This window comes from Acipenser ruthenus, chromosome 16, assembly GCF_902713425.1.
Source record: "Acipenser ruthenus chromosome 16, fAciRut3.2 maternal haplotype, whole genome shotgun sequence".
Taxonomy (NCBI): domain Eukaryota; kingdom Metazoa; phylum Chordata; class Actinopteri; order Acipenseriformes; family Acipenseridae; genus Acipenser; species Acipenser ruthenus.
The window spans coordinates 11,794,784-11,814,777 of NC_081204.1; the positions used below are offsets into that span (position 1 = coordinate 11,794,784).

Sequence of the window (19,994 nt, forward strand, 5' to 3'; positions counted from 1 at the left end):
AAACTGACGAAGGTGAAATAAATAATAATTAAATAATAAACCTGGAGAGATGAAACCTTGCTGTATAATAACAGCAATGAAGGACCCATGTTGTTTCTTTGGGATTTAGACCCGTTTCTTCCGCCTTGCTTCTTGAGCTATAACAGTGCTTGAAGAGGTCATGTATGAACTCTGTATGTAGTATCAGACCAGGAACAGTCATTTATCACTTATAGTGTAGTGGCAAGAAGGTTTTAATAAGGGGTGGGGGTAGTGCCTTCAGAGAATGCAAACAAGCTAGATAGCCAACAGGGTTCTATATGAAGTGTGTCAGATATGATAGACAGGCCTTTGGAATGTACAGGTTGTGTAGATTCCATTCAGTGACTGGGGGCTGTGCTAAGGTTTTAAAACTTTTGTGGCGGCAGATTTAGTTTCGAATATACCGATTCTGTACTGAGTCTGTATTTTGCAGGATATACTGACTTGTATTCCTATAGAAGTGGTGTGCTCAGTGCCACTGTTATTTTAATTAAACAGACTTGAGGACACTGCAACATTAACCACAGCCTGTAAGGATCTGTAATATACAACATACACACACACACATATTTCTGAGCTGGATTTCTGAGGGCAGCTAACTGAGTCTGAGTTCCTGAATAAAGAAAAGCTACATTCACACACATGGAATCTCAACATCCATGCAGCAGCAACCAATGTTGTTACCATAAGGTTAATGTAACTTCAAGCAAAATAATAAAAAAAAGGTTGATGGTAGAAATGCTAGCACTTGACATCCCAATAGGGCACCCCAGACTAGCTCTGGGACTGCATTACACAGTCCTTCAAGACCCATACTGGTCCTATAGAATATTCAAAACGGAAAAGTCACTCGGCTCAGGCAAAGTGAAGTTACCATGGTAACTAAGGAGTAGTGTGTCAGTATTAGGAAGTTTGGATTGGTTAATGTCACTTTGGAAGATTAAAGTGATGGTCTTCTTGGCTTTTGTTATTTAAAGAAGGACCAGCCTTATAAAGCTTTTCAGGGAGTGTGAATGGAAATCAAATGTCATTATTACCAAATTAATCACTGCACTAAACCTGAATTTAATTACATTCTTTCTCTTTTTCACAGAGCCCTAATAATTAAAGCAGACAGCAAGCGTAATGGACTGATTATATTTTTAAATACGATTAATGGCTTATAAACTACTGTGTCCAGGTTGGTGCTCAAGTGCAAATTACAGCTAGCCCCAAGCACTAATGAATGTCACTATAACCTAATGGGCTTCAGCATAATAAAATCTGACATTTTAAGCAAAGGTCGAGAGAAGAACTTGCAGCAATGAAGTAAACTTGGCAACTCCAGCATCGGACATTGGTTAATAATTTCCGCTTGCCTTCTCCAGTATATTTGAACTATTCTGTTCAACCTCAAATCACGTCCATAGACTAGGAAATTGATTTCACTTCATAACCAGTACTGACCAACACAACACAACTCTGGTTAAAGAAAAAAAAAAACATTTGCCTCTTTCTTGAACAAAAGCAATTTCGATGGTGACCTTTAGTAGAGAACCAACACAAAAGATTAACCCAACTGTGCCACTCCCAGTAGGACCTAATTGTATTTTCAATTTAGAACGGTCTGCTTTCAAAAAGCACTAAGGTTGATGGGAAAAGCCTTTAGCTATGTTAGTTGCCAGAAGCATTAGTGAAAGCATGCTAATGTCTGAAGGCATGTCAGTTAAACCCTTTGCAGCCACCATGGGTTGCATTCAATTCCACGCTACGCCTCCCTTCTCAGCTGTGTAACTACAGCATTCCGTCATTAAACTGCACCAGGCTTCATATAGAGATGGTCAAGGCTTTTGAGAATTGGCCAGACGTGTGTCTGTGTTTACTTACACAGCTGGTTGACAGGCTGTTCAATTTGAAGTTGATGTCTTTGATTGGTGTTTCCAGCACCTCTGCTCTCACAGCTGTCACACAGACACACACTCACAGATCCCCTGCAGAGTTTTTTTTTCAAAGTTTCTATTTCTATTTTCTATTTAAAAAAAAAAAAACAATGAAAACACCCAATACATATAAGTAATAACTTTTGGGATATTCTGTATTAGAAATATGTTTATTTGCAAGAATATGTTTATATAAATACCCCATGTAATCTCTGCATTAGCTGTATTACTGTATATATATATATATATATATATATATATATATATATATATATATATATATATATATATTCAGTACAAATAGAGGGTTATGAGCATTCTACAGTACATATAGAGGGTTATAAGCGTTCCACAGTAGAAACATAGGATTATAAGCATTCTACAGTACAGATAGAGGGTTATAAGCAGTCCACAGTACAGAAGATGGTTATAAGCATTCTACAGTACAGACAGAGGATTATAAGCATTCTACAGTACAGATAGAGGGTTATAAGCATTCCACAGTACAAACAGAGGGTTATAAGCATTCTACAGTACAGACAGAGGGTTATAAGCATTCTACAGTACAGATAAAGGGTTATAAGGGTTATCTGGCTGTAAGGGTTATACAGTGCTGTGTTATTTTTTTATATAAGCTAATTAAAATTAAATAGTTAACATTTTTCATGTGAATTTTGAAATAATATTCTTGAGAGCTCCTTATGTATCTCATAGACTTTTTAATGAGTTGTAACTCCTGATCATGTCTCACCCGTGGTAGGTAAACTGATATGATCTGTAGTCACTGTTCTGATATTAAAATGATTTCAAGTCATGCAGTAGAAACCACTACTTTCCACGATCAACAGACATCTGGGATGTGCACCCCTAACAGAAAGCCACAAGAAAAAGCCACTGTCAACTCAAGACACGACTATAAACAGGAAGGAATAGAAAAACTCCCTCAGCCAATCACAGGACGCAGTAACATCCCACCACAGCACCCAACTTTCCCAAGGCTTTCTCATTATATGCAAATGACAGTGTCAGTTTGTTATCAATTTTAGGAGCACTGCTGCATTGTTTTTGGTTTATGTTTAGATGCATTGCAACCCATTTCTTATAACTTTGAAGTGTAATTCTGTTAAAGGCGTGTCAATATGAAAGGTAACATAATCAAAATTACAATTACAAAGACCAGTTACATAGTAAAGTAATATGAACATCCCTAGCATAGCTTTAGTGAATTTGGGCAGAAAATGATTTTCCTCACACAACACATGGAGAGAAAAAAGACAGACAAGGAGCTACTTTTTCCATGTCTAATACAAAAAACGAAGTTCAACAAAAATAAAACGAAGTGATAATACAATTCACATTCCATAACCTCATTAAAGCAATACTGCTACTTCATCTATTACCTTCATCAGTGTTATGCCAAAAGGTCTGTCTGCATGTCTTGAGTTTCTTAAAGTTTTAACTCACAATGAATTACCAGAATTACAGACAGATTCTCCTCCAATCCAAACCTGTCTGCAGCCTCTGGGAACTACCTCAGTGTTATTGCTTAAGTAAACTAAAAAGGGTCACTCACGACAGATTGTTCTCCAGTCGGCCAGCTTTAGAGCCAATGATCTCCCCCAGTGTACAAAATGTCTGTCCCAGAAAATCCTGGAAAAGACACCAAACGCAACATGAGCTTACAATGACTGTACATTCTTCCAGTGGTAAGTTTAAAAACATCATGTGCTACAACCTTTCATCTCTGTAAGCTATAGATTTTTTATGTATAAAGCAGGGGAGCATAACTCCAGTTCCCGAGGGCCATTGCGCATTAGAGGTTATCAATTGCACATAGAGGTTTAATTGGTCCAATTCAGTGATTAAGGGTAATGGTTGCAACAAATATCTGGGATGAGCACCATTAAATGAAAGGGACAACAAAAAGTCCTGGTCAAGTCAGGATGCAGCTATAAACAGGAAGGAATAGAAACTCTTCCTCAGCCAATCACAGGCCACAGTAAAGTCCCGCCTCTAGCACCCATCCCTCCACAGACCCTAAATCACTTGTTCCATTTTATAGGCACTGTAGAATATTGGGTAGCATACAATGCTGGAAGTCAGAATTTTGAAAATTAGACAGTTGAATAAATATCAGGTTTCTTTTTTCTTTCATGTTTTATTTAGATTTTTTTTCTTCTAAAATTTAGAATAATATAGTTGCAATAATTATGGATGGTTTTGGAGTTGGTGAATATTTTTTTTAATACACACATTTTCCATCAAGGGGTAGTTACACTTTTAGCATGGTGGTTTATCTGTAACAGAGGTTACTGGGGGAAAATCCTGAAAAAGACCCCAAAATATGGAACAAACCAAAATCATTAATATGCTGCTCAGCAAATAACATATGAGCCCCCTAACATTCTTGCTGCTAATTATCTACCAGTTTAATTACAGTTTTTTGGTTGTTTTTTTGCTGTTCCATGAAAATGTGCGCTGGTAGCAGATAAACATCAGTGCAGTCCTGTACTTGATAATTACTTCTCTTTCAAGAAAGGGTGGTAGACAGGCATTGCACACTGCAGACAATAAGGCAAACTGAGCTTGATAAAGAGTATTCCTGATACTGTGTTCTAGTACATCTTTCATGAAGATGAAATACCAGTACAAAATGTAATCTACAAGATTACTCAGATAGACTTTTTGAGAAGTTTGCTAAATGTTACTTTTAGAGACTTTTAGAGTTATTTTAGAGAAAAATCACATGTATATTTTGTTCATTAACTTTATGGCTAATATGAACACATTTTTAGATATGCAAGGTAATTATGCAATTTTCTGTGCATATACTTTTTAAAATATTTTTCCATACTTTTTCATGCTTTGCTATGTTTTTGCAATGGTAGACACTTTAAAAAGGGTATCCCCTTTAAAGAGGTGTCCTACAACCCCACCACATTATAGTGACCCCTGCTGGGAGAGGTGTGGCTAGTGCAGTTGTAATATTGCCACTGTCCGTGAATAATTCTTAGCAATCATGTAACTTCTTCCCTGTTTAGCAGTCATAGTTGGATCGAGCAAAGTGAATGGGGAAAGCTGCAAATCCCTCTGCTTTTCAGCATTATAATTTGAAAAAATAGATCATGCAATCTGTAAAAGTGTAAAAAGTGAAAAAGGGTATATTACCAGACACCATGACAAAATAAAACAGCAAGTTGAAAAGTGTTTTTCTTTCTCTGAAACAATATTCGTACAGTGTGTGATGTTGGATTGTAACGCCGTGAATACACTGCTCACAATGAAATGAGTTTGTTGAAAGAGCAGGCAGCTGCTGGCTGAGCTCTCGGATCAATATGGGACAGTGGCAGACCCCGAAGCTGACAGGCTGCAACACAAGTAATCAGGTGCTCAAGGAGCGCTGGTGCTGATAGTTAACATGGAGGGGAAGGAAGGTCCAAAAAGAAATTATTCTTTATGAGACAAAGTAGAAGCTGGAGGTCAAGTGGGTTGTCATGGCAACAGTGGGTGGAGCTTACTGCTTGGTTTCCCCACAGTGCAATTGAGAGAGAATTTATGTTAACAGGATTACTGAACTGTTGTTTTTGTTGTGTAAAACTCTTGGTCCTGATAATACCCACCACTTCTGCCTTCCTTTCAATATTGCAATCGTCCTCGAATGTACTCAATGACAGATCCTACTCCTTATTCCCTGGAGAAGAATCACTTTGCAGCTTTTTCGTTACTAAGGAATGTCATGTTTTGTTTTGTTTAAATACATATGCAAAGTGTGTTGCTTATGTGCTTGCTCTGGAATGCTGATTTCAGACTAGGAACAATGGTTTGGGTCCATTTGGATTCAAGTTAAAAACTCTGGTTGGAGCACAACATGGGTTGGAGTACTGTATATGGAAACAGTCCAAATGGGGTTGAGCACTTTTTCAACTCAAGCTAAGTGGAGGGGAGGGGAGGGCTGCTCTACAGTGTTGAACCTTCAGTGACTTTACAAAGAGATATATTGGAAATGGAAAACCTCTACAATGTTAAACTGTACAATAATATAAGAAATAAGAAAGGTATGGGACATGGATTTTTAAACATAGGGGACAACACACATTTAAAGGGGTTCTACCAAAGATTCTAATGGAAGTTTTATATCGTGCTTGTGTAATGGGCTGTGTTGCGAGTGATCGTGTGGACCCTGTGCATGAGGTTAGAGGATGGGATATTAGCTTGATAAAAAGCACACATCCAGAGGGTGTGGACCGTACATGCATCTGTTACATTAGTGCCGTCTGGTGAACAAAATTGTGAATTACACTTTGTGTTTCTCGCATAAACATTCCCGCAAAATCCCTACTGCCTTAATAAAACATAGAAAAGTCTCACCTTCTGTTAATCCAGAACAAAGATTTAGCAGGAAGGAAAGGAAAAAGAAAACAGTATGTTAGTTGTATTTCTGAAAAATACACTTACTTTAGTTTCAGTTTTTTCAGTAAAATATTCAGCTAATGCACAAATGTAACCAATGCTGTCACAATGCTGTGAATAAACACTGGTAACATTGTACTGCCATGTTAACATACAAGCAGTGTAATGTTACTGCAGGGAGAGTGCAATTTTCACAAACAAAGTTTAATTTTAAAATTAGACTGCAATGATACAATGAACCTAGCGTGAGTACTTAACATACAGTATACTCCATTTCTGAAAAAAGGTAAATATAACTATAATGGGCAGACAATTTGGAAATAACAATATTACTGTAGCAATATAAGATTGCAATATTACTGTAACAATATAAAACTCATGTTGAAATCATGGGTTTCACTCCTTTTCAAAACATGATGATTGCTCATTAATTAGGTAGTGTAAACAATGCCTGTTCATAGTGAGTGAATGTTAATTAAGAGCAGATGTGTAAATGTTTATTTCATATGAACCCCATCAAAACATCAAACTTAACATAACTTGTTAGTATTGTTCCTGTTTTTCATTTTCATAAGAGGTTTCTTATAAAAAAAAGGTTTCAGACTCACATGTTTTGAAATGTTTGAGCTTCTCGAGTCCACATTGTACCTGCAAAATAATAATAATAATAACAATAATAAATCAAAATGTGCAGGACAGAAAGACCATACATGATTTACAGCAGGCCTGTAACTCAACATAAATACATAAATCCTTGTGTTGGGCTCCTTTCTCAAAGGAATTCATTAGAAACAATACATTATTCATGCTTTCCTGTATTACGTTATCAAAAGGTAATTTATAGCTGTGAAAATAAAAACAGGCGTCATGTTTGTATTGAATGTGCTATACATCATAAGCAACTTCCTCCTAACAGACTAGTAATATATAATAATTAACAATGAATGCAATTCAGGCTGTCTTTATGATGTATAGGGCTGTTATTGGTTATTTAAAATCTGCTTTGATGAATTAAAAAAAATGGTACTCATGAAACCTTCCAAGACTGTAATTCAAGGCTCTCGTTCCTGTAGACATACAGTAAATACTGTCTCCCTGTTTCAAGTCATGTGAGTCACAGTGGACAAGACTAACATATAGAAAGCATGTCTCAAAGGTAATGACTCTATTCTGGAGAACCAATCAATGATAATCATGGAAGAATGGTCATGTATCTTTACAGAACAATTTAAAAAGCTTGCAGGTGTGTTGCATCGAATAGGTGCCATCTCCGCTGCCCATGCAGGGGTGTTTAATCCTTATTGACAATATTATGGCAGGTGCGTTTCTTTCTTTCTTCTCATGGAGTGATCAATTTGTACACTTTGAAAATCTTTCTTGCATACTACTGCTGCGATGGGAAATAAGACTACTACTCAGCAGTTTTACCTATTCTAGACTTTACTACAACATGAATATCAGAAGTTGGAGATCAAATCTCCCTGGGAGTGTGACAATACCAACAGGTACCATCAACATGCTATGGAATTTTAAATGAAAAACAGACACAGTAATAAAATAATGAACAATGTACACCCATGGCTGTAATTCTATCAGGGTGACATTCTGCATAAATCATGAGAATGTTAGCTCAAGTGATTTATCAACGTCACCGCACACAGTTTTTGTGTATATTATTTGTTATAATATATAGTGACATTAGTCACTAGACATTAGATGTTAGTCAGAAATTATAGAACTAGCAGTGTTTATTTTAAATAATCTGGTGTTGAGAAAAATATTGGAAAATAATTTTTTTAAAAATTGTACAACAAGTTTATTTTTAACATTATTTATTTATTGTATTCATATTTTTTGGGTGAGTGGGGTAGCGGTTAAACTACATGTATTATTACTAAGAACCAGAGTAGAAAATTCACTTGGGTTTTTTGGTGGTTGGAGGATTTCCTCAGCACTCAAAGAGCCTCTGCTTTCTGAAGGTCATCCGTCTCCACTGCCTAACACCCCACGGCGGGCATGTGGCTGAGGTCATTTCTTATTAAATTTATACTCTTATACTCATTTTGCTCTTACAAAAATGTTTCCCTGCCTTCTGTGTATACAACTTTAAATTTGCAGGCCATTGCTGTTTGTTTTGGCATTGATGGTGTTTTAATGGTGTGTTCATGTACTGGCGGTGGAGTAAAAATTGAGGCGAGGAGTTTTATCATCAACCTTGTTATACACAGATCTTGCACGACCACTGAGTAAAACACCAAAGTTAATTGGAAAATTATCTTTCCCATGCAAAAAAATAATAATAATAATAATAATAATAATAATAATAATAATAATAATAATAATAATAATAATAATAATAATAATAATAATAATAACAGGGTGAGAATTGGTTCTGGTTGTGGGTTTGAGAGGTACAAGAGATGGGAAGGTTACTAAGGTATCTTAGTAATATAAAAATCTTTTATGATGGAGAAATGTCAAGCAGTGTATTTCAGACCGAGAAAATCACACTGAATTAGCTGGATTTCTAAATGACAGTACAGAAAATCTTGGCAATCTCTAGCTCTCGCTCTATAGGGAAAAAAGAGCAATAAGCTCTCTTGTGCCATCAAATCAAATCAGCTACTGTATTCCTGCCCCCAATACACTTCTTAAATCTAATGATAGGTCTTTATCACATATACACTGCAGACTAGTACTGGTAGAGCATTTTCAACAGGCTTCAGAATTAGAAACAAATGGGAATAAAAGACTAAGAGGATAGTGAACCATGCTGCTGTTAATAAATGACACATGCATTTTACATTTAGTTCTGGTTTTCAGACAGTAGCAGTGCTAGCCAGGGCACAGAACATGTGAAATCTTTCAATGACTCAATGTAATAACTGATGACTATTTTAATACAAAATGTCAAGGTCAAGGTTATCAACACATTTAGCATGCAGTGTGCAGATAGCTCTGCAAATACGAAGCCAGTACCTTGAGATACCATGAGTCAGATATATGAGGTAGTGTCATAGCGGTATCTTGATAAAATGACTGCCACAAATGAGTTATTTTTTTTTGATTGATTTAGAGAATCACAGTTGTGTACCATGTATGAAACCAATATATCCAAGTGTTTTTATCACTGGGAAACCTTAGAGCCACATGACCACAATATGGTGGCTACATCAAACCACAAATCAAAGTGAAGGTTCCCGTTAAATTTTCCAGAAACAAAGTCTGAAATGGTGAATTAGATTTAATATTAGCAGTTGTAAATTTATAGGAAAACACAAATAATAGCTCCTCCTTATAACCGCACTAAGCATGTGTAGACCAGCAAAACAAAAACAGTGGCTGCCTGGTTCCCAAGAGAAAATATAATCTGTATTCTCTACATTTTGTATGGTTGTTGCAGAAGAGGTATCATGTTTGGGATTTTCTGCAAACGTATGCTAGGGGAATCTGTATGAACTGAATAGTGACCTGTAGTAGGTAAAAAATAAATATATACATATATATCTCAAAGCAAATGGGATTGTGGTGAAAAGCATACTGTGGGTATATGAAAGGCACAGGATGCAATTACAGTAAGTAAAGAGTTTGTTTAAAACACTATGTGGGCTTTGGTAATGCTTTTAAGTGCCCTTTATAGGAATATATCCATGAACATAAACTAATAAAAAATGATTTACAGTTTCATATCCTCCACAACGCAGATATAAGAAGGACTTGATCACAAAGAAAACAATAGAGAAAGTGCAATGCTTCTCATGGGAGCTTATGGGGCAGTTTAAAAAGGAAAAGTAGAACTGCAATGTTATGTTATTAATGAATTCCACATAGACAGCTAGGATGTATTCTGGAACATTCCAGGGATAATCAGAGGACCTTAAAGGTATAGTAACGTTATTAATATCAATGTAATCTCTGAAGGCAAAACATAATAGCAGCCCTACCCTCTGTGTTGCACCTATATTAGAGCTATACTGTGCTTGGAGCTGTTTCAATAAAGCAGGGTGGCACAGTTATCATGGGGCACTGTAATTGGTGTGGCCCAACATGGATCTATAACGTTGTCATACATCTCACTCAAATCAGATTGTAAATAGTGGCCATTATACCACAGGCAGATTCCTGCTAAAACTGGACAGGACTTACTTTAGAATCTTTAACTCTCTTTAAACAGTGACATAAGCAGCCTAAGTGATCCCGTCTAAAACATAACCCAACATTTAAAAAATGCACATAAAAGTCCTCCAATCTCATGATTAAGCAAATTGCCTCTTTACATCCAGTAACTTGAGAGCAGATGTTAGTAAGCTACTGGCCTCTGGAGGACAAAGGCTAGCCCTGCAGGTGTCCGCTGAACCTCTGCAGGCCAGAAGGGGTCCTTGTGATGCGATGATGAGAAACAGTTTGTATCGGTTTTGCCTCCCTAACTGGCAGTAGCCCCAGAGCTAATTAAACGCTCCCTCTGGAATCCACAGTGAAGACTTGCGACTTCACACAGGCTGTATGGCACCCTGCACACCATTCAACCGTGCTATTGCCAGATGAGCCACAAGGAAATCCCTGCATACTTAACCTTTTGACTGCCACGCAAATGGAACGTTGATGCTCCTGCTGTGCCGCATTAAAAATGACACGTCAGTACGTCATGCAGTCAGGGGGCACAAACCTGCGCTCCCCTGACTGTATGACACACCATTTATTAGCCCTAACCACTACTCCACACTGCTGCCATGCGGCCATGCTTTTACCAGGTGAGCCACTCAAGGTCATGGTTTATAACAGTATTATTAATATCCTCTGCAGCGGTCACTACCTGCAGAAATATGTCCTTGACTAACTGTTGTCGCGGTCAATTATCTAGCAGGCAATGGTGGCTTGGCTTGTTATTTTACTTACACATCAAACCGAAGATTCTGCTTCTCTTCGAAGAAGTAGTCGAGAACGAATTTCCGCACAAAATCCGGGTTTAATGTGTTCTCAATCACTTCGGTCCTTCCAAACTTGGGGGGGAGACAAAGAAGAGAAAAATAATTGCCTGTTGGAGAAGAGGATTTTTCAGAAGGCATCAGCTGTCAATTAAAGCTGGGAGACTTTGCAAGGCTTGGTTTTTATCCACTGAGGATCAACAGCTAATCAAGAATCCCTGGCTGTCATCAGAGTCACATGCTGACAGCCATGGAAACTGCTAGTGATAGTGTATTGATTCCAGAGAAGCTCAAAACACCTCACCTCCACTTATTTTTATCAGGCCTTTTACAAAGCATCGGGCATCGTTTACTATCCCCTTATCACAAGCAATCCGACATGTTGTCTATCCCAATGCTGAAAACCTTTTTTCCACAAGCAAATCTGCAACTCTTGACTTTCTTTTCGACAAAAGCTTCTTTGCTGCAGGCATTAAGGATCAGCTTTATTAATCAATATAGAGTAAAAGATGCAGTATGTTCTAAAGGACGGTTAACGGCATTCCTGGAAATTGAAGGAGCAGAGAACTACTTAAGCCATTTAATACAGAAGCCACAATTTTTTTTTTTTTTTTGTTAACGATTGTGTTGATCCATGGCTGTAGCGTGTGAGTCCTCATGAGGTTTAAGCTAGTTTTTTTATTCTAAAAAAAAAAAAAAAAAACCTTTTTCTTTTTGATTATATCAGCTACAGTATGTCCACATATTAATGTTATTTGACAAATCACCTCCTCAACAGCAACAGCGCTGATCTTTAATTCTGTTTCTCTTTAATTCTGCTTCTCTTTCCGAATGATGATGAGTCTGCTGACCTTCACAGGCTTTCTCTGTGCCTGACTGACTGCACAGCTCCCATACCGCCCCCCCTGCAGATCACACTCATTTTGCATTTCCAATCCCACCAGCTTCAGGACAGCGAAGCACGAAGCCGGAGGGCATCATGAGCACTTGCCCTTATAGCTTGATAAGTAATTGATATCCTTTACATACCTACCTGTATGAAAAACCCATGGTATGAGAATTTCAATTTTCAGATCAGTAATCAGTGATATAGAAAAAATAAGCACTCGTGTGAAAATGTTAGACCACTTGTACTTTAATTAGGCATCTTAAACAAGTTCTAAAACGTCTCGTGCATTTTACCATTTGCACACTACTTACTGTAAGACAAATTCTTGTTATGATTAATTCTAATTTGCAAACCCCCCACTCTGCTTGTTGAAGTTATGTAAAGAGAAAGTTTTCATTCAGATGAAGAACAGTAAGCAAATGTGAGGGACCCAGAAATGGCTCACAGAACCATGAATGACTTGAAAAATGGCAATTTTACAAATACTGCACACTACTGATGTCCAACACATTGCAAACAAATGTCATTCTAGTCAGGTGTTTTGAAAGTAATTATAAAATTCTGTTTAGTATACAGTATTACCTCAAAATAAATTAATTTGAGATTTTTAATTTTTAATAGTGAAGCTTGCGCATTAGCGTTGATTATTGTTATTATTATTCTTTTAGCACAGGAGAACCGGTCAGTGGGTGTCCCTGGCTGAGCTCACCAGGCGCCTGGTTAGTAAGGTCCACTGCAGCACAATGAGGAGAAACAGTCCCTGCTGATTTCGCCTTCCTTACCAAAGGGAGCTCCACAGGACTTGAACCAGCTTCTACCAGATGAGCCACTCATGTAACATAGCTTTATGCACTGATGACATAACAGTTTGAATAAAAAAATATATACAAAATACAGATTGTAAAAAATAATTCTAAAAGACCAGCAAAAAACACAAAGGATTAGAGCAGGATTTAGTTTTGCCAAAACACTAAATATGACACTCTAAATCGCTTATCTGTTTTCAATAGGCTTTTTAAAAGCCACTTCGTCTACTACTGTGAAATTACATTTTGGTCTTTGGATGAAAAAAAAAAAATGCCGCGGGGAAAATCACCAAGATCTTGAAGTGTAATTTCAGAATCATTAGGGTCTCTGGAAGGGCCAAGTGCAATTTTCAGTAGCTCTGTTGAGTTCCGCTGCAGTTGAAATACTTTATAAGCTCTCATAAAGTTCATGTTCCAGGAGAATGACAGGGTCACATTCATATACCTGGCTCTGAGCGTCTGGGGGTATTATTCCTCTTATAGCAGGGATGACTGTGAAAACTCATCATTCAAGCTGTAGAGGTGTATGATACTAACAGTGAAGTGGTTGTAGCTAACAAATAATAATAAAAAGAATTCTTTCAGAAATCTTACCTGTTGTGCATGTCCATTCACTATATAGGTCTGAAATGTGCAGTTTCAAAAGATGTATTTTAAACATGATATCTGCCAGGTAGAAAAGAAAAACAATATGTTGGTTGGCCTTGCCATCCTGGAAATCTGTTACACTTGCACTTCCTAGGTCATTACACCTCGGCAGTCTCTTCAGGGGCAAGCATCGTACTGGCTGCAAAGCATGTCAATCATTAGGGGAAGCAGCTGGTTGGCTGCTAGGAGGAAAGAAAGCTCTGATGGGATCGGACATTTCACTCTCCAGGTGAAATGATCATGAAAGTGCAAGAATACCTGTGTAAGGAAGGCCGAGTGCAGTAACAGATATCATGTTTTACAAAAAAAAAAAAAAATACATGTTTACTAAAACTTAGATTTCATTCAAAACTACACATTTGAGACCTGTACAGCGAATAGACGTGACGGCGTGGAAATGTATTGTGTTAGCTAGACTCACTTTAAATGCACAGCGCAGTTTGACTGGACTAGTTTCTTAACCAGGGTTTCCCTGGGGGACTGGTATAGAAATATCGGGGCAGGGAGCCCTGCCAAATTAAAGGCAGACTTTCTATCGGGTTTGTTTTCATTATGAATCATTACTTACCCGTTTAATATCCTAGTATGCGAGTTCTTGATCTTGATCATTTTCTATTGTTGTTTCTGCTTACATCACTATTTACTACCCTTGCTAACTGATCCAGCAAAAAAAAAAATCTGGATTTATTAAGGGAGCTGGTTTGAAAAATGACCACTAGGAGTGTGCAGTCATAATATCAGTCAAACCGGAGCATTTACATGTTTTTGGTATTTATAAGTTTGATTTTTCAAACAAATCCCTTCTCTTCAAAATCTGTTACCATGTGTAATTTTGTTGACATCTTTATTGGTGAAGTCCCCCTCCCCTTCCTGGTTTGATTCCATACTGTAAAACAAACAAACAGAACTAAATGATTCAGTACTCACCTCCCTCCATTCCTTGCTCCCAATTCCCTGCACGTAAAGCACTACCACTGTAGAAAAAAAAGATATATTGTTATTGTCAGCAAACATACCATAGCAAGATTATTACTAAAGCACTAACATGCCGCTTTAAATGAAGAAGTGGGAGGTAAGGCAGCTTATTAATTATTAGATACACTTGAAATGTTCAAATCTTTACAGTATACTCTCACTCTAATCGCAGCATAGTTTGAAATAGACGATTAAATAAATTAATTTAAATTTAAAAGCGATTTTTCCGTTCATAAGCACCACTTATTTTGAAGTTGATGGCGAGTGTGATTTAGTACATGTACTGCAGTATACAGTATACGATTGCCTTGATTCCCACGGCAAAACAAATTTAAGAAATCTGTACAATACAACGGAAGGTCCTGCATTCACCTTGCTACAGTGTACAGTAGTTCTTTTACCATGTAAGGAACTTGGGACCCTCCATTTTTATCCTAAATCCAACATTTAAAAAGAGTCGTATGAAGTATCTCATAAAAACAAATCCATTGCCATGTGCACATGAGATTCAATGCATTGCAATTAGCAGTAGAAATGAAACATATAAATACAATCATTCAAGTATAGGTGTGTCACAAAGACGGCCAGAGTGGGTGGCGTCAGACCAGAAGCAGGAAATAAACAGACAAAACACAGGGCACGGCACTTGAGGCCAAAATAAATAGACGAACAAAACGGACTAGACAGACAAACACGGTGAGCAGATAACACTGATATTTACGCTTACTTTTAGTTACTCCTTCTCTCTCTCCCGTTCTCCACTCACCGAACACCCAACCCCGACTGAATGAAATGTGCATCTATATATACTGTTGTGCTGGGATTCAATTACTAATTAATTATTCACTTGAACTCCAGCACGTGAATTAATTCTGTGCAACCCCCTGCTCACATATTACATTTAACCAGCACGTGAAGTGATTTGTGCCCTCCTCGTGCCTAAATACAAATCTACCTTTTTAAATCACACGTGAAACACAGACCCGTTTATATCCCGTGTACCAATCTATACCCCAACATTAACACATGCACGCAACATACAACACATAATATGCACACAGGGGCGGGGCACATTGCCACAAGGTGTTAAAGACCTTTCTGTACATTTGTAAAGCATGTATCATTTCCATATTCGCTTTTCCTACCACCTGCTTCCTACCAGCAAGTCATACTGTGAATCCATGTTACACTTTGTGTCCTAATGACTTATTAAATCAAAATGTCTTATATCTTTTGAAAAGGTCTCTTAATGAACAAATGGGGTAATTTCCCATGGTAACTCGAGTCAGCTCATAGGTGGTCAACATATCCCACTTCCACAGTGTGCATTGCTTTCAAATGGTCTCCAAGGACCAACAGAGAGTGCATTTCAAAAGGTTACATGTAATTTGTGTAGCTGTTTTCTCTTTGTAAAAACCAAGGACTCTGAATTAAAAAATGTATACAGTCGATGTTTCAGTATATACAGTGTAAGATGAAGTATAAATGGTTTCTCATTATGTGAAATGCTGAAGTGTAGTCGAAGTGGTTCATAGAGAGGGGCTCCTAATTGCCAGCATCACAAATACCAGATGATTTAAACCATGATTCAGAACCAGTTACCTTGAAGCAAAACATAACGCAGGGGGGTGGTTTTGAGAGGGACAAATGACAGTAAAATCAGTGTCTGTCTTCTCCCTTCTGCCTGCTTTCCTGTCTCTTTGACACTTAATAAATAACTACAGTGGAAGATGCTCCCGTTGTCTTGAAGCTGTTATTTAGATAATGGGCCTGTGAAAGGGCAGTCAAACCTCAGGTAGGAATGAAACGGAAATATTAAAAATAAGCGTTACAGCGCAGGGTTATTATTAAATCAAATAAACAAAAATTGCCTATAACAATAAAGTGTGTGAAGTCTAAAACTGAGCTAGTTCAGGGGATACAAGAGCTCTCCTCCTCCTCTGGACTGCCTTACACTGACTAATACCCCGTTGACTTCCCTCAATCGAGCCATACTCTGATGCTGGAGAGAAATAAATTGTAACTACTGCAGAAATGTAGCCCCACTGGCACCATGATGCACAAAACACATTAACCACATTAACCAAAACACATTAACCAATACATTTTTGTAATACTATGTTCTAAAATGTATATTATGCATTTCAACATGTTAATGGATTTCAACAGCAACTGCACTTCTGTCCATCTGAAATTGCATGCTTTCCAATTATTTCACAGTCGCGTGACATGCGATTGGTCGACTACCAGGTTGACTGTTCAGTGCTACTCCTACTAGTGAGGGTTACCAGGTCATTCACCTGGAGAGTAAAATGACCCACACCCCCTCATTGCCTTCTTTACTGACAAGACCCAACCAGCAGCTGATGTGCTTTACACTTCCATCCCTAACAATCACTGCAAAGAACTCAGCTGCAACTGACTAGTTTTAGTGTTGCGAAATGAGATAGGAAGTGGAGAAGTAACAGACTACATGAAAGTGATGTATGCAAACTGACAGCGTTCCTTCAGAACAACATGTTAGCTATACTGTGTGTTTCTTTCAAAACTGCACATGAGCCCGACATAGTGAATGGAAGGGCACGACAGGTAAGATGTATGGAATTGTTCCATTCGCTATACCCAATCATAATGGAAAAAATGATTAGCGCTACACTTTTTTTTATCAAAACTTTATTAAAATAACTCAGGGAGGCATAAGCATGCGACGTTAAATAAAGACACAATGGCTACAATACATGAAGTTGTGCTTGTATTATAAGACACCACAGAACCCTGATTGTAGCTGCAGTCCTTGAAAACACTCAATAGGCATTAATGCATGGGGTATGACAGCTCTGGATTGTCAGCTAATTAGACTCTCCACCAGTTTAAAATATTCAACAACTGTCTAACCTACATATGATTTATGGCATATTAATTCTTATTACCATTTTAATATGTTGCTATTTACAATTAGTTTTAATTCCTGTTAATTCTAGCTTCTCGTTGGACATGCTAAGGTATTTAGCTGACAAGAATACTAATTACTGCTAAAATAGACAGTCAGGGTTGTTCTTACCTGAAGAAATGCACCCCTCCCCCTTCTCTATGCATCTTAGGAAGAGATACATCAAATGATCACTTGCCTCCCTAACATTCATTATAATGATCCCATTGGCAATGGACTAGACTTAGTATTGTATTCTACTCATTTGCATTACCTTCTAGTCAATGCATTATCTACTTAAGTCACACTTTATCTAAAAGCTAACATTGAATATACAGCACACAACGTTTGCTTGTGACCAAAAGTGAGCTGTCTTTAGGCAGAAGTACTGTACCAAGACAAAACAACGAACAAAAACAATCAAATAAAAAAAATGTCTATAGAAATGGATTGAAAACAATATAAATGCTGTATTAAATATTACTTGTGGGAATTAATTAAAACTCAAAAGGACTTAGTTACCTTACAGGTAACTGAAAAATGTTCAACCTGATAAAACAAATATGATACTGCAGCATAGTACGCTTTCAGCTATATTCAGTTCTGATATCGAATGCTAACTAGCTGCTCATTGTCTTTGCCTTTCAGAAAATCACCTGAGGATCTGACATTTCAGCTGCTCACGATGTTAATTACACCCTTAACAAACATGTACATGGAGGTTACTGTATGTCCGGAACACAGAATTCAGCATTCCCTAGCAATGGATTTGAGCATTGCATTGTGGACTACGCTGTGGTGAATGTTTTAAAAGCAGCAGTAGTAATATTCTTTTTTTCTACAATTGTAAAAGTAAAACACTACAGAAGTAGTGTGCTTTCTACATTATCATGCTGCCTGTGTGCTTATGCTGTCTAACTACTGGTAATGTTGTTTTGTTCATCAACCTCTGTTTTATTGTAGGTAGTTTCAAAGCCAGAAGATGGCTGTCTGCTGTAAATTGAACATTTTATGATGAAACAGACAAAAGTAGTTTTGTTTAGTTTTTTATGTCCCGTCTTTTCATTAGCACTGAGATTTATGCACACAAAAAAAAATAATTAAGTGGGATTTCTCATGTGTTGTATTATATAGAGTCAGTGGAGCCAAGAGTTGACTTTATGGAATGTAGAAATCAAAGAAAACCAGACAGTTTGTTGTACCACAGCAGCCACGAATGTGGATGGTTTTTATGACACCCTTAAAGAGTAAGTAGCGGGGTTTCTGAAAAATATAATATTACACATCCCCACGTGTTGCTGCAACTGTTTAAATAACGCACCTGTCATTTTTATTTTCATTGTTAACATCCTGACAACTTTCTACACTTATAAAGTCTGTTCAAATGGCCGCTCTAGTGCACTGGGGTTGAGATCTGTCCTCTAAATCACTGCAGGAAGAGCGATTAAAAAAAAAGTGCTCTGGTTTTTCTGTTCTGTACCACATCGTGGATCGTTATTGCTGTGTTATCTGTTTGATAATGTCAAATATAATCCTTACACTATCAGTGCACTACAGCGGCCATTTTGAAAAGATCTTTAAACAGACTTTAAAGTTATAAGTGTAAAACGTTGTCAGGATGTAATCAATGAAAATAAAAATGGCAGGTACGTTATTTAAACAGTTGTAGAAGCACCTGGGGACGTGTAACACTTTATTTTTCGGAACCCCGCTACTTGCTCTAAATCACCAAACCAATACACCAATGTATAAAACAAGTCCAACTTCACCTATAATCATTTTTGCTTTTGGTACACTTGTTCTTTCTTCAATTCTTCTCTAAAACACTCTGAGGTGTTTTTCTAAAGGGATATATACAGTATCTTAGGTTTAGTAAAATGTGAGCAGCTGTAACGTGACACAACTATAGACAACTTGAGGGTTCCTGCAGCTTCCCAATAAAAAGAAAAAGAGAAATCCAATTTAAGACTACTTTAAAGTAGAAACTGCCAATATGTTTTGGTCTGGTAGGCAATTTGTTAGGCAATATTCTTGCCATTCTTCTGATTGCCTCCTAGCGTGCCTCCTTGGATGTGTGGTCTATGTAACAGTCACCAGCTGCTTGGTGTCTAAGTTTTACAACGAAGAAGCTGAAAAAAAAACATAGAATATGAAAAAGAAATATCTAGTCAATAATGTTGAACTCTGCAGTGACCCTCTTTCATGGTGTTGCTGAATTGCACACTGTGTCTGAACCCTTGTGAATAACCCATAACATTTTATTCTTATTTTTAACAAGGAAAGCCAACTATGTTTATGACAACTGTGATGCAACATGGGGCTGCCAGGCTGCAACTTTCAACAGAGTGGGAATCCATCAATGCAACCCCAGGGGGTAAGCAATACAAAGGTTAATCATTTAGTGTAAAATATGCGTTTGCACTGTACCGTAACTGTGTCACAGTCCATGCAAAGCAAGAATTACTTCAAATT

At 37.5% G+C, this 19,994-nt stretch overlaps 1 protein-coding gene across 1 annotated transcript in view; it reads right to left on the reverse strand.

Moving 5' to 3' along the window:
* Positions 1-19,994, reverse strand: part of LOC117411965 (copine-9-like) — a 112,206-nt gene that overhangs the window by 75,869 nt on the left and 16,343 nt on the right. The window contains exons 3-7 of the mRNA XM_034019857.3: positions 14,546-14,592; positions 11,247-11,350; positions 6,959-6,998; positions 6,309-6,311; positions 3,514-3,590 (exon numbers count right to left, since the gene is read on the reverse strand). Coding sequence (XP_033875748.1) covers positions 3,514-3,590; positions 6,309-6,311; positions 6,959-6,998; positions 11,247-11,350; positions 14,546-14,592 — 271 coding nt within the window. The remainder of the gene's footprint in view (positions 1-3,513; positions 3,591-6,308; positions 6,312-6,958; positions 6,999-11,246; positions 11,351-14,545; positions 14,593-19,994) is intronic.